Here is a 14,530-nt window from a genome sequence, read left to right on the forward strand (position 1 = left end):
GTTTAAATGTTTTAATTATTCTTAAACATTTTAATATTTTGAAACAAATAGGACAAGACAAGACCATTTTGTTTCATCTCTTGCTTGGAGAAGAAATTTTCCCACAGTCAATCTTAGGGCTACTGCACAGAAATCATACTTAAATACACAAATAAAAAGAAAAATACAAAAAAATATATTTGTAATGGCATCATATTACAGAAATCTAAATTCCAATATACTATCAAAGCTCACCATGCAGAGAAAACAAGAACAATTTTTGTAAACCTAAACCTCTGAAAGCTAATATAAAAATCTTTTTAAAAAATTATATACAAAGTTATACTACCAATAATAAATACCCAAACGTTAAACAGCAGCATACTAAAAATAAGATACTGCAACAGAATTGGTATTTTTGACAAATGCAAAGAAGGAAAGATGTAACGAACAGTATGTATTTTATTATTCCTGCACTGTCTACAATTTTAAGAGAAATTATGTTGGTTTGAAAATTGTAGAAAACCTACATAAAAAAATAGCTGCATAGCATCAAGCAACAGAAGACAATCACATTCATGAAGCCTATTGTTAAAACAGAAGTTAAAGCATCTGAAAATATCCTATCAAACTAACAAAGAATATTTTGGGTAGTGAAACTACAGAAATTGTGATGAAAATTAGAAGCACTGAAAGCCACATCAAGAATGAATGGAAAATTGTTTTATTTATAACCTATTTCGGGATACTGACATGGAATTTACTCCATGGGTTTTTCCTCCAGTGATGACTAGATTGTCTATGTTCCACCAAGAAATGAAAAAATGCAGAAGTCAAACACAGTACTTTCGTAAAAAATTCATCCTGGATCATTCCAGTAGAATGGTTTCTAGAAGCATCTGTGAACATATACCATCTTCAGCTAGATTAACATTTTCACATTTTATTGGAAAGAGATCAAATAAAGGAGAAAAAGCATCGCAGAGCTCTCCTGTCTGACTGCAACCACAAGGAAATATCCTCAAAGATTAGAAATTACCCGTTTTCCATAGCTCTTCAGCTGAACAAGAAACTTCTGTTTTGTGGATGCCACAGAATCATGGAAGCAATTAGAAGATAAAAATCTCAAATCTAGAAATATTATTTTTAATCATTAACATATGAAGTGTCTGTTACCTTCCAGCTTAAAGTATGAAGCTTTGTTAAGATTCAGTTTGCATTTTATGTTGTTTTCTGTCTAGAAGACAATGACAACAATAAAAAGGATATCAGCTTTTGCAAAGTCTCTTATCCCACACTGAGGTAATCCTGGTGTGTTTTGCATGTAGAAATCCAAGTAAAACCAATGGGCAAGTTCAATCTGAAAACACACTCTGATTGCATTGTCTCTCTCTTCGCTTGGAATGTGCAAAATAAATCGGCTGCCAATGAAGAAAAGATATGATTAGCCAAGTCTACTGATGTAAAGCAATCTAGCAACAAAGATACATTACAGCAGTGGAATTCTTGATCCATTAACACAGAGCAACAGATCTTCCTTGTGCTCCGGACAGTAAAAGTCTTCATATGAAAATAAAATTCAAATTTTAAAGTCAAGAAGGAAAATGGATCGTGACATTCTTTCACAAAAATTGACTACAAGAAACTAAGTAAGCATTGTGAAAACAGAAAGAATAAGGAAGAACAGCCTACCGGGCTGCCAGCGCTCACTGCTGCCTCACTTGGAACTACAGCAAACTACTAATTTATGTAAAATTTAGAACTCAGTATGATTGTATTAATTTTCTCAATCTGAAATAGAACATAGACAATTGGTTTATTTTTCAAGTCTACTTTATAACTCAGCTCAGATACTGACACACAAAAACATAATTCCAGGGATGTACAGATGAGAAACAGCACTGAGTGATAGCTCATTTTGTTTACAAAGGCTTTATTTATTCAGTTGTAACATCAAGAACATAAGAATTTTCCTTTTAAAGTCATCCGCCCCGTGCAACTTAAACTACTTGATAAGAGTTTGTTTAAATCCAACTCTTGAGGTCTATACCAGGTAAAATCTGAAGGTGTGTTATCATCTTCGCCAGAACTAGACATATTTAAGACAACTTTAGTTAAATTTGGTAAGTTGTTACAGTATGCTAAGAGCAGCTGCTTCTTCCACCAGCTTTGGTCCTGGACTCACTCCTGCCTCACTGCTGGAAACCATCCCAGTGCCTGGGGTCTTTGCCTGGCCTGAGGGCCTCAATGCCATTTTCCACGGGTTCAATGAGCAGTGAGGCTGAGCACCTATGCCAGAGACACCGAGACAGCCAGTCACACAGACTGCCTCAGGCAAGGCACTTCCTGAGTAGGACCTATACCCACAGGGCACAGCCCACCCCTCTCTGCCCTGGGGCCAGGACAGCCAGTAGCCCCTGCTGCAGGCCCACACACAATGTCCCCCCAGGCATAGCACAGCCCCTCTGCCTACCCAGCCCCCTGCCTGCACCCCACATCCTTTGCCTTACTCACAAGGCCCTGCTCCCACTTAAAAGCTTTGCTATCAAATACATGGACACACACTGGGCTTGGAGGTGATACAGATGCTCACCCCCAGCCCCCACATAGAATCACAAAATGGCCTGGGTTGAAAAGGACCTCAAAGATCATCTAGTCTCAACCCTCCTGCTGAGTGCAGGGTTGCCAACCACTAGACCAGGCTGCCCAGAGCCACGTCCAGTCTGGCCTTGAATGCCTCCAGGGACGGGGCATCCACAACCTCCCTGGGCAACCTGTACCAGTGCGTCACCACCCTCTGTGTGGAAAAACTTCCTCCTAATACCTAACCTAAACCTCCCCTGTCTCAGCTTAAAACCATTCCCCCTTGTCCTATTGCTATCCACCCTCACAAACAATCGATTCCCCTCCTGTTTATATGCTCCCTTCAAGTATTGGAAGGCCACAATGAGGTCTCCCCGGAGCCTTCTCTTCTCCAAACTAAACAAGCCCAGTTCCCTCAACCTTTCCTCATAGGAGAGGTGCTCCAGCCCTCTGATCATCTTGGTCACCCTCCTCTGAACTTGTTCCAAGAGCTCTGCCTCTTTCTTGTGCTGGTGTCCCCAGGCCTGGACGCAGTACTCCAGATAGGGGCTCACAAGAGCTGAGTAGAGTGGGACAATCACCTCCCTCTCCCTGCTGGCCACTACTCTTTTAATGGAGCCCAGAACATAGTTGGCCTTCCGGGCTGCCAGTGCACACTGCTGCCTCATGCCCAGCTTCTCGTCTACCAGGACCCCCAAGTACCTCTCTGCGGGGCTGCTCTCAAGTTCTTCCCCCAGTTTGTATAAATACCTGGGATTGCCCCAGCCCTAGAGGAACACCCTGCACATCTGGGCACCCTTCACCCCTGAGCACATCTGGCTCACTCACCCCAGTTCCCTCCAGTAGCTGGTTTTGCACAGTTCCCACCCCAGAGGTTGGAAGTTCAGATCCCAGCCCTCATTCTACTCACCAGCACCCAAGGCCACTCACACTGGGCTCAGTTTGTCTGCAGAATGCTCCCCAGGCTCAGAGAGCTACAGCCTCTCAAGCTAATGATGCTGAGACCTCCCTCACACTCTCACACACACCTCCATCCATCTCACCAGCAGCTAGCAGTTCTGCCTTACAGCACACCTACTCATAGGATTAGAGAGTGAGAGTATGCAGTCTGTTAAGAGAAGATTTAATAAGATGCAAGAAGATAGGACAGACTTTGGTGAACCGACACAGGACTCTGTCAGACAAGCGTACTGACACCATTCTACATAGCCAACTCCCTTCATGACCCTTTCTGTCCACCACCCACCTTGCCCCTCCTCTTTTCCTTCCTCAGCACTCTTCCCAGACCAGTGCCTGGGATCACCACAGTTATCATTCATATCAGATGTGAGGTCCAAGTCAATCCTTCTGTAAGGGGTATCTGTGGTTTCTCAACAGCCTACCAAACAGCACAGCTCAGAGGTATGTTTCTCTTTATTGTTTCTATGTTCGTTTTCTTAGGTCCGTGCCTCCATTTATTTTCATTCCCAGCTTCCCCTTTTTCCCTTACTTTCCAGACAAGGTTCCCAATCAGATAACCTTATGGGAATAAACACTCTCACTTTCACATGCCCTTGTTCAGCTTTCATCTCAGCCTCCCTTATCACTTGTCTCTCCAGTCTGTGTCCCTGTATACTTTGTTTATGGCTTACTCCTTTGCTCATTACCTTGCAGTGAAAAAGGCCCTTGACCAGATACCTTCCTTACATAAATAGCCTTATTCCTGTCAGCAAGAATGTTTTCCTACTTGGCAATTTTCACTTCATAAAACCCCTACAGTGGTCTCTTCTTTTTGAAGGCTGTTACTGATGAAAACATTCCTTACACACAAAGCAGTGGTAGCTCCAAAAATTAAAAAAGGCAACTTTGTAACTAGTCAACATAACTAGATGATGATGTTCTCTTGCCCCAGCACTACAGCTGAACATAAATGTGAAGATACAATATGCAGCAATACACAATACAAATGGAATCCTCTCTGCTGCAGAGTGTGTTCTCTACCAGCACTGCCAGATAACTCATGATGCTCTGCAACCTGTGGGAAGGATCCACAATGGAATAGGGGAAAAGTGTCAGGAGGACCAGAAAAGAAAAGTTGATGCAGACTGACCTCAACTGCCATGCCTGTGCACAGCTCAGAATAGAGGAAGAAGAGGAGTGTCCTGGTTTCAGCTGGAATAGAATCAATTTTCTTCATGGAGATTAGTATGATGCTGTGTTTTGCATTTTTGATGACAAGTGCGGTGATAAACACACCACTGTTATAGAATCAGAAAAAGACTTCCAAGATCATCTGGTCCAACCATCCCCACCGACCACCAACATTTCCCCGCTAAACCATGTCCCTTAATACAAAAATCTAAACATTTCTTGAACACCCTCCAGGGATGGCAACTCAACTACTCCCCTGGGCAGCCCATTCCAACACCTGACCACTCTTCTGGAAAAGTTGTTTTTCCTAATATGCAACCTGAAACTCCTCTGGCGCAACTCAAGGCCATTCCCTCTCGTCCTATCGCTAGTTACACAGTAGAAGAGGCCAACCCCCACCTCGCCACAATCTCCTTTCAGGTAGTGGCAGAGAGTGATAAGGTCTCCCCTGAGCCTCCTCTTCTCCAGACTGAACAATCCCAGCTCCCTCAGCTGCTCTTCATAAGGCCTGTGTTCCAGACCGCTCACCAGCTTCGCTGCCCTTCTCCGAACATGCTCCAGGGCCTCAATGTCTTTGTTGTAGTGAAGGGTCCAAAACTGAGCACAGCGCTCAAGGTATGGCCTCACCAGAGCTGAGCACAGGGGGATAATCACCTGCCTGCTCCTGCTGGCAACACTATTTCTGATACAAGCTGGGATGCCATTGGCTGCCTTTGCCACCTGAGCACACTGCTGTCTCACATTTAGCTGAGCATTGACGAACACCCCCAGGTCCATTTCCTCCACACAGTCTTTCAGCCACTCTGTCCCAAGCATTGTCTGGGGTTGCTGTGGCCAAAGTGCAGGACTCAGCACTTAGTCTTGTTGAAATTCATCCCACTCGCCTGAGCGCAGATACCCAGCCCGTTGAGATTGCTCTGAAGGACCTTCCTATCCCCACATAAATAGACACTTCCTCCCAGCTTGATGTCATCTACACACTTGCTGAGCATGCATTCAATCTCCTCGTCCAGGTCACCAATAACGATATTAAACAGAATGGGCCTCAACTGACTCCCAGGGAACACCACTCATGATTGTTCGCTAGCTGGATTTACCTCCATTCACGATCTGGAGTTGGTCTTCCAGTCAGTTCTTTACCCAGCAAAGAGTGCACCTGTTCAAACGATGGGCTCCCAGCTCCCCCAGGAGAACACTGTGGGAGACAGCGTGACATGCTTTGCTGAAGTCCAGGTAGACTATATCAGCAGTGAATTTCCCTTATTCACCAGGTGGGATGGAGGTCAGGTTGGTCAAGCAGGACGTGCTTTTCATGAACCCATTCTGGATGTGCCTGATCCTCTGGTTGTCCCGAACATGCCATGTGATCTCACTCAAGATGATCTTCCCTGGCACCGAGGTCAGACTGACAAGCCCATAGTTCTCTGGATCCTCCTTATGACCCTTCTTTTAGATAGAAGTCACATTGGCAAGCCTCCAACCCTCTGGCACCTCTCTGGTTGACCAGGAACGTTGACAGACAGTAGAAAGCAGCTTAGCAATCACCTCTGTCAGCTCTTTCAGCACCCTCAGGTTAACCCTATCTGACCCCATGGACTTGCAGCAGTCCAGGTGGAGTAGTAGGCCTCTGTTTCCATCTGAATCCTGGGCAGTTTATTTTGCTCCCTGAGACTTCCAAGTCAGGGGGTAGAGTACCTTGAGTATAACTAATCTGACTTTTAAGGACAGATGCAAAGAAGGCATTGAGATCCTCACCCTTTTCCTTATTCTCAGTGGTCACATTCCCCACCTCATCCAGTAAAGGACAGAGATTCATTCACCTTAGTCCTCCTCTTACTGTCAATATATTTGTAAAAGTTTTTTGTTCTCTTTTACTACAGTGGCCAGGTTGAGTTCAAGCTTGGCTTCTGCTTTTCTGAATTTCTCCCTGCATATCCTAACAATTTCTTTCTACTCTTCCCAATTCTTCTTCCACAGCAGGTAAACTCACTTTTTCTCTTGGAATCTCAGAAAAATGTTCCCTGTTCATCCATGCGGGTCGTCTTTCCCTCCAGTTAATCTTACCGCACAGGACAGCCTGCTCCATTGCCTCTAGAACTTCCTTCCTGAGCAGTGATCAGCCTTCCTGGACCCCCATTTACCCTTCAGTACTGACTCCCAAGGGACCCTTCCCTACCAGTGTCTCAAACAGTTCAAAGTCTACCCTCTGGAAATCCAAGGTAGCAGTTTTGCTGACCTCCCTCCTGACTTCACCAAGAATAGAGAACTCTATCATTTTGTGGTCACTCTGCCCAAGACGCTCCTGATCTCCACATCTCTCATCAGTGCACCTGTGTGTGAACAGCAGGTCTAGAAGGACACCTCCTCTAGCATGCTCTTGTACCAGCTGTGTCAGGAGGTTATCTTCCATACACTCTAGAATCCCTCTAGACTGCTGCTTCTACACTGTATTAGATCTCCAGTAAACATCAGAGAAGTTGAAGTCTCCCATGAGAATAAGGGATGGTAATTGCATAACTTCTGCTAGCTGCTTGCAGAATGTCTTGTTCGTCTCTTCATCCTGTTAAGGTGGTTTATCACAGACCCCTACCAGGACGTCAGCCCTATTGGTCTTCCCCCTGATCCTCATCCATAGACTCAACCTTATCATTCCCAGCCCCAGGCTCAACAACATCAGAACACTCTCTAACATAAAGAGTGAAACCACCACCCCTCCTTCCTTGCCTGTCCCTTCTGAAGTGCTTACAGTCACCCATTGCAGCACTCCAGTCATGGGAGCAATCCCACTTTTCAGTAACAGCAAATGAGTCGCAGTTTGCCTGCCCCATGATGGCTTCCAGCCCCTCCTGTTTGTTGGCCATGATGCACATACTGGTGTAGACGCACTTCAGCTGAGCCATTTGCCTCATTCCCAACCCATCATTGTTCCCCCATGTTCATCTCTAGCAAGCCTGGTTTTAAACCCTTCTCCCTTCATACCTAGTTTAGAGCACTGTCAACAAGCCCCACCAGCTCCTGGGTTAGGATACCTTTCCCCCTTTGAGACAGGTGAGACCCATCAGCAGCCAACAGGCCAAGCACTGAGTAAACCACTCTGTAGAACAAAAAAAAAAAAAAAGAAAAAATTCCTGCAATTGCACCAGCCTCTCAACCATGTATTCATGAGATGGGTTTTCCTGGTCCTCTCAGTATCCCTTGCTGCCACTTGATCCCACAAAGGGATAGAGGAAAACACCTCCTTTTTCCCTCCTTTGTCTCTCACTATCCAAATGTATTCTAAGTGCCAACAAACTACATCAGTTTTTCCCAATTTGAGTCTGTTTTGCTCATGATCCTAACTTGTAAGCAACCTCCTTGTCTTATTGTGACCCGTGATCTTTTCCATCCTATTTCCCCCTGTGGAAGAGGGGCTGAGCAAGACTGTGCAACAGACAGTCCTGAATTCAAAAGTTGAGGAACCACACAAGCTCACGAAGACAGAAATCCAACATCCAGACTCTGTACTTCCACTTACTCAGTAAAGTACAACTCAGAAGTGCAAGGCAGCACAATGAAAAATTATGTGAATATCTGTGACTTATTTTTCAACAAAACAGACCCTAACAGTTCTAATATCAAAGATGGAGGACCTTCTAGAACAAATTGTAACCTAGCATTCTGTAATTCCAAAACAGTTTAAGAATCGAGCAAATGCTTGAAGACTCTATGTACCTGGCTACCTTTCAGCTTGTTTTCACTTGCTGCCAAGTAACAGTTCACACTCTGGACAAGAATTCTAGGTGCTGACATTTTTAACTCAGTTAAATAGCAGGGAAAAGCTATGACACAGCTTGAAGAAAAAAAAAAACAAGTTCAAAGCAATGCATTAACTACTGTGTTTAATCTTATTTTGTTATCCATAGGAGAACACTTTTTCAACGAAAGCATTTAACAATAATCACTAACACTGTCAGCACCTATACGATATCCTCAAATTGATCTCTGAAGCAGAATTTGAAAGTCTACTAATTATAATTGTGGTTGTTGTTTTTTGTTTTTTGTTTTGTTTTTTACTGTTTGAAGAAGTTGTTTGTGGAGGGTTTTTTGTTGTTTTGCTGTTTAAGAGCTAGCTTACACAAATCCTTTCTTACAGGTTTCAGAGCTGCATTATTCCAGTATTAGAGTCTGCAAAGTCAGCTATGAACGTTTGAGTCAGAATACACCTACTGCTGCAAGTAACATTATGTTAAGCTCCACATGCAAGATAAAAACCAAGAACACAAGAGCCCTTCACCCAATGTTCTTGATTTAATAAGCCAAGAATGCAAGAGAATTTTTAGCAAAATTTCATTCACATTTAATCTAACTATTGCCTATAAGAAATTACGATATTTTCTGCGTTTAACAGCAAAGAAAAAAATACTGAGGTTAATATCAGAGAGTACAGACACAAATACACATTTAGACTGCAGGGTTTTTTTTCTCCTTCCCGGGAAGAATTATATATACACTAAGTGTTTTTTACGCTGAATACTACAGTTGCTACTAAATTGACAAATGTTACCCTCGGTGAAACATACAAACACTGCAAGATGAACCTTTTGAACACTCTAACCCAACTAGTAACATCAACTCACAAACTGGATCTAGAAAAGCAATTTAAACCTTCTTAAAAGCTTATACATCTCAAAACTGAGTAGCTTCAAGTAATTACAGATAAGTGTGGATACTGTGTCCAGTTCTAGAGCCCCCAGCACAAGGACATGGAGTTGTTGGAGCAGGTCCAGAGAAGGGCCACAAAGATGACCGGACGGCTGGAGCACCTCCCCTATGAGGACAGGCTGAGAGAGCTGGGTCTCTTCAGCCTGGAGAACAGAAAACTCCAAGGAGACATTATAACGGCCTTCCAGTAGGTGAAGGGTGCCCACAGGAAAGCTGGGGAGGGACTTTTGAGAAGGGCGTGTAGCAAAAGGATGAGGGAAAATGGCTTTAAACTGGAAGAGGGTAGATTTAGACTAGATATTAGGAAGAAATTCTTGACTATGAGGGTGGTGAGACACTGGAACAGGTTGCCCAGTGAAGATGTGAATGCCCCCTCCCTGAAAGCATTCAAGGCCAGGCTGGATGGGGCTTTGAACAACTTGGTCTAGAGGGAGGTGTCTCCACCTATAGCAGGGAGGCTGGAACTAAATCATCTTTAAGGTACCTTCCAACCCAAACCATTCTATGATTCTATTCCATGATTCTATGATACTTAGCCCAAAGAACCTCACAATTGAATGGTACTTGGCAATTTAAGATCAAAACCAATAACTACACAAAGAAATATAATCATCCTGCACATTACATAAGAACTTGGAAGCTTTAACACACAATGGAAAAAATAAAGTACTTTTTACGTGATAAAAATTATCCAGCAGCACTCCGTGTTTTTCCAAACTATCTAACAAACTAACACACCACACCCTTGCCTCGAGATAGACAAAACAAAGGAATCGCTAAGGCACCTTTGTATGCCTCTGAAGCCAGGAATAATCAAGAGAATTACCTGCAGACATTAGAACTGCCTTAAAGGGTTGAATTACTACTTAAGACTAATTTGCTGAATTGGGTGGAACAGCTGCAAGTGATCTGAGAACCTAGGATGAACCTCTGAGTGGCATCTAAAGAAAGTGATTTAGCTTAAAGTAAAATCCATTCATATTGTAATCCAGCAGTGTGTTGTGTTAATTGCTCTGGCTCCTGCTCAAAATGTTCTTACTATCATAAAGAAATCTATTAGATGTCAAGCAGGTAAAATGTCATATACAGTCAGAGGTACTGATGATTGCAGCTCCTGCGTACATAATCACTTTGTTAACAGAGTTTACTACAGAGAATCCAGACCTTTCTTCTGACAGAAACAAAGTGTAGAAGCCTGAAAGATACTAAGATGTTCTCTAGATACAAAAAGACAGTAGTTTTGCTCTATGGACATGTAAACTTTAACCTAGCTTTTTGGTTTTCAAATTCAAAACAAACAAGCAAGAAATACCACAAAGCCTTAAACTACTTGGCAAGTTTGACTTGGAAGCCTATTTTTTAGTCACTTTTTAGCTTACTACAAGTAACATAAATGCTTTCCAACTCCTAGAAATCCACCAACAGTTACTTAGATTTGCAGTTCACACAACTACAGTTCATGCAAAAATACGTTAGATAAGCTCTACGTGACCAGCGTTTCCAAACATGTTACTACGAAATTATTGTAATTAAGTACCAAAGATTCATTTGCTGACAGAGGAAAAAACACAAGAACGCACTCACAAAAAGACACCAAGGAATAGGATGTAAAAGATATTTTACATCTTCTCAACAAGTTTACTCAACTGAGTGTTAAAATTCACTCAGCTCCTTCTACCAAAATTCCTATCAATAGCACACCTAGAGGGAAGTAGGAAGTGAAACAAATTGTAACATTTATAGCCAACAACCTGAGATTCAGCACCACTCACCTTCCACTTACTGAAAAATTAATCTCCCTCGAGCCACAGACCTATCAGACCCTGTCACTTCTCTTCGTGCACAACAAAATTCACAGGTTGCTTAGCGATGTGGTTGATGCCCCATCCCTGGATACTTTCAAGATGAGGCTGGATAAGACCCTGAGCAACCTGATCTAGCTGTGGATGTCCCTGTTCACTGCAGGGGAGTTGGACTAGATGGCCTTCAGGGGTCCCTTCCCACTCTAAGGATTCTATGATTCTATGAAAATTCTCTCTCCTTCCTGTAGCATCAAAGTCTGATTCCTCTGTGTCTTTCAGTTGCTATGTCATTGCCCCACAAAGGATAGTGTATCTGAAATAGGGCTGATCCAGCAGCACTAACAAAAGTCAACAAGACAGATGGTAACTAAGATTCCCAAAATCTACCATTCTAAGGTGTGTGTGTGTGCTTCTTTTTAATTAAAGCCATATCACTAAATTTATACAAGACAGAACTCCAAAGGCTAAAGATAAGAGCAGCTCAAAGGAACAAATTAAGACAGTGGGACTGATCCTCTAACAATGCAAGACCTGACTACTTACGTGCCTTTCTACCAGTCACTACCCCACAGGAGTCACACCAATAGGCTGGCGAGATCACTGCTCTAAGTATTGTAATTCCCTTCTTGATCTTCTGAAAGACTTACACTCGTCTTCACGTGTGAGTAGAAAACTAGAAGAAAAGTCTTATCACTCTGTAGAAAGATCAAAAGGTATGTAAGCAATCTTTAAAGGTCAGATTTAAAGAACTGAAAAAGCATTTGTGTATTGCAGACACTGATTCTTACACGAGGTACAGGATGAACCATTTACGAGTACAGCAGATCCCATTCCCTGTGCTCTCACTCCTAAGGAGTTTCACTCACTTGAAAACAGTAATTCAAAGTAAGTAGATTCATTTCTAATAGCCCTTTCCTACTGCACACAAATGCTTTAGAGTCCTTTCAAGGAGGCAAAACAGAAGGATTATTTGTTATGAAGTTTCAAGACCAGCTTTGGACCTCAAATTCTGAGGATGGGTGGGATCACTTCAAAAGTCCACAGATGATCACAAGTTGAGATTATAAGGAAACGAAAAAGCCTCCCATCGCCTGTGGAAACTGTGCCCGTGTCCTGTGGCTCTATGGAAATGTGGATTCTGCCTTAAAAAGGCCCACTGTTTCAACTGTGAAGGACTAGTAAACAAAAGGGACTTCACACTGGTGGTGCTCCCTTGGCTCTTCCATCTCACCAGAGTTCTCCAGCAGGATATTCCACACCCCTCACTAACGAAACCAGACGAGTGATGTATAACCCCCACACCACTGGGTCACTGCATAGGTCACGCACACCTCAGGCGTGCCGCTCTTCTCACTCCCGCCAACACCACCAGCGCAGTTCTACGTCCTCAGGCAAACAGCGCTAAGTTGCTAGAAGAGAAACCCCCAGACGGCGCTCCGCCGCCGCCGCCCCCGCCCTCGGTTTCCTCCAGCTCGGCCCTGCATCAGTTCCCGCTGCAGCACCTCCCCGCCCGCCCGAGGAGCTACAGAGCCCCGGGGCCGGGCGGCACAGACGTGCCCCGCCAGAAAGGGTCGCTCCCCATAGTCACCCACCCCGCTGTCTCCCGGCTGCCCCGCGTAGTCCCGGCCGGGCCCGGAGAGCCACGCCGAGCCCTGAGCTCCAGGCAGAATAGCTGCAACGCCGAGACAGCACCGGGCGGTGGGAAGGCCCCCGCCACCACAACGGCCGCCGCCCTGCACGACAGGACCGCGCGGTAAAGCGAGAGGTAGACAGGGCCGGGCCGAACCTGCATAGGTCGTCCAGGACGCTGCTGGGGATCTCGGCCCGTTTGGTCTCCATGGGGAAGCGCGGCTCATCCCGACGCGGCAAGCCCGGAACACACAGCTCGGCGGCAAAGGCGGAGCTGTCGGCTGCCCACCCGGCGGCGGAAGGGGCGAAAGCAGAGCGGCAGTTCGCTCCGCCAATCCCCTGCTGCGTGCCGCGCCGGGCTCTTCTCGCGCGGAGGAGCGACGAGCCAATCAGTGGGAAAGCTGCGGAGGGAAAGGGAGACTCAGGTGATCTCAGGAACCAACCAATGGGCACTGTTGCCGCCTTCATGCGTCGTTAGCGCATGCGCTAGGGGCGTCATGTCAGCCGTCGCCGCCATCTTAGGTGTGGGTAGAATCTGCGTTCCTCCGGCTGGGCTCGTGGGGGCGGCGGCGGTGGTACCGCTGCGCTGAGGGCTAGGCACGCCCAAAAAATGATTTATCTCTCCGCACCGAGTTCCGCTGTTGCAGGTGAGACTGTGAGCTTGCCTTAGACCTGTGCTTCATCGCCCGCACCCACGCACTACACTGCCTTTGGTTGGCGGGGTGTTTTTAAAACCCACAGGCTCCCCGGCCCTCTGCTACCAGAGGACGCTTGGGGCTGCTCCTGTTGCGGTCATTGACGTGAACTTACCCAATAGAACTCGGTGAAAGCACTAAAGGGCGGAAGTCTCTTTGAAGTGTTTCCCTTTGCTGTTCCAGCGCTTACAGGGTTTGTACTGAGCCCATCCAACTTCCACATTCTCATTTCAATTCTTTCAGAAGAAAAGTAGTCAAGCAAGGAACCAAAAACTCCTGTAAAAATATGATTCCTGATTGTGTCTGTGCTAAGCACCTGAATGTGAACTCTGTGTGCTATCAGCTATTAAAACGCTGTGTTATTAGAATCAGAAAGGCACTAGTGAAGACACCGAGCTAGCAATACCCAAAAGACAGAAGTATATACATTTGCAACTCGTTTCCCAACTGTTAGGGAAGGAAAGGGAGGAATATACCTTTTGCCTCTTTTCTGAAGTTAAAAGAAGAAGCAAAGACTCTATGGTTGCTCCAGAAGCATCATGTATTGTACGACTTTGGAGCACAATCCTCGTAAGAACAGCAGATTTACATAAATTAGTGCCTCTCTTCAGCAAAATCCACAGTGGAGTTTTTGATAATGACATTTGCTCCACAACCTTTTTGCTACAATATTTAAGATTATAGGTGATGCACATCAAATCTTTATGTAAAGAAGCACAGAGGAAGGAATGGCTCTTGGCAGAGACATATGGAAGACTCTGAGTGCAAATTGGTAGATCCCACTGCTTGAGATTCCAGTGAGTTCAGTTTCTGTCAGAAGGGAAGACATGCAAGCTTAAATAGAAGATACAAGACCTACACAACTTTAAGGGTATCAGCTTCCAAGGTAGCTTTTGCAAATTGGTAAGAGCAAATATCTAAGTCAGAAAGCAGAGGCTTCAACTATTGTTCCAAGTAAGCAGCATTTCTCTCAAACCAAAGCAGCTTATCATCCATCAGAAACAATGAGTG

General features: G+C 44.7%; 1 protein-coding gene across 6 annotated transcripts in view; it reads right to left on the reverse strand.

Moving 5' to 3' along the window:
- DCP2 (decapping mRNA 2) overlaps positions 1-13,307 on the reverse strand; it is a 35,642-nt gene extending 22,335 nt beyond the window's left edge. For all 6 annotated transcript variants that reach the window (XM_021381006.1, XM_021381003.1, XM_021381002.1 and 3 more), the window contains exons 1-2: positions 12,982-13,307; positions 1,249-1,400 (exon numbers count right to left, since the gene is read on the reverse strand). In XM_021381006.1, coding sequence (XP_021236681.1) covers positions 1,249-1,400; positions 12,982-13,292 — 463 coding nt within the window. In that variant the 5' untranslated portion in view covers positions 13,293-13,307. The remainder of the gene's footprint in view (positions 1-1,248; positions 1,401-12,981) is intronic.

Source organism: Numida meleagris, chromosome Z (assembly GCF_002078875.1).
Source record: "Numida meleagris isolate 19003 breed g44 Domestic line chromosome Z, NumMel1.0, whole genome shotgun sequence".
Classification (NCBI taxonomy): domain Eukaryota; kingdom Metazoa; phylum Chordata; class Aves; order Galliformes; family Numididae; genus Numida; species Numida meleagris.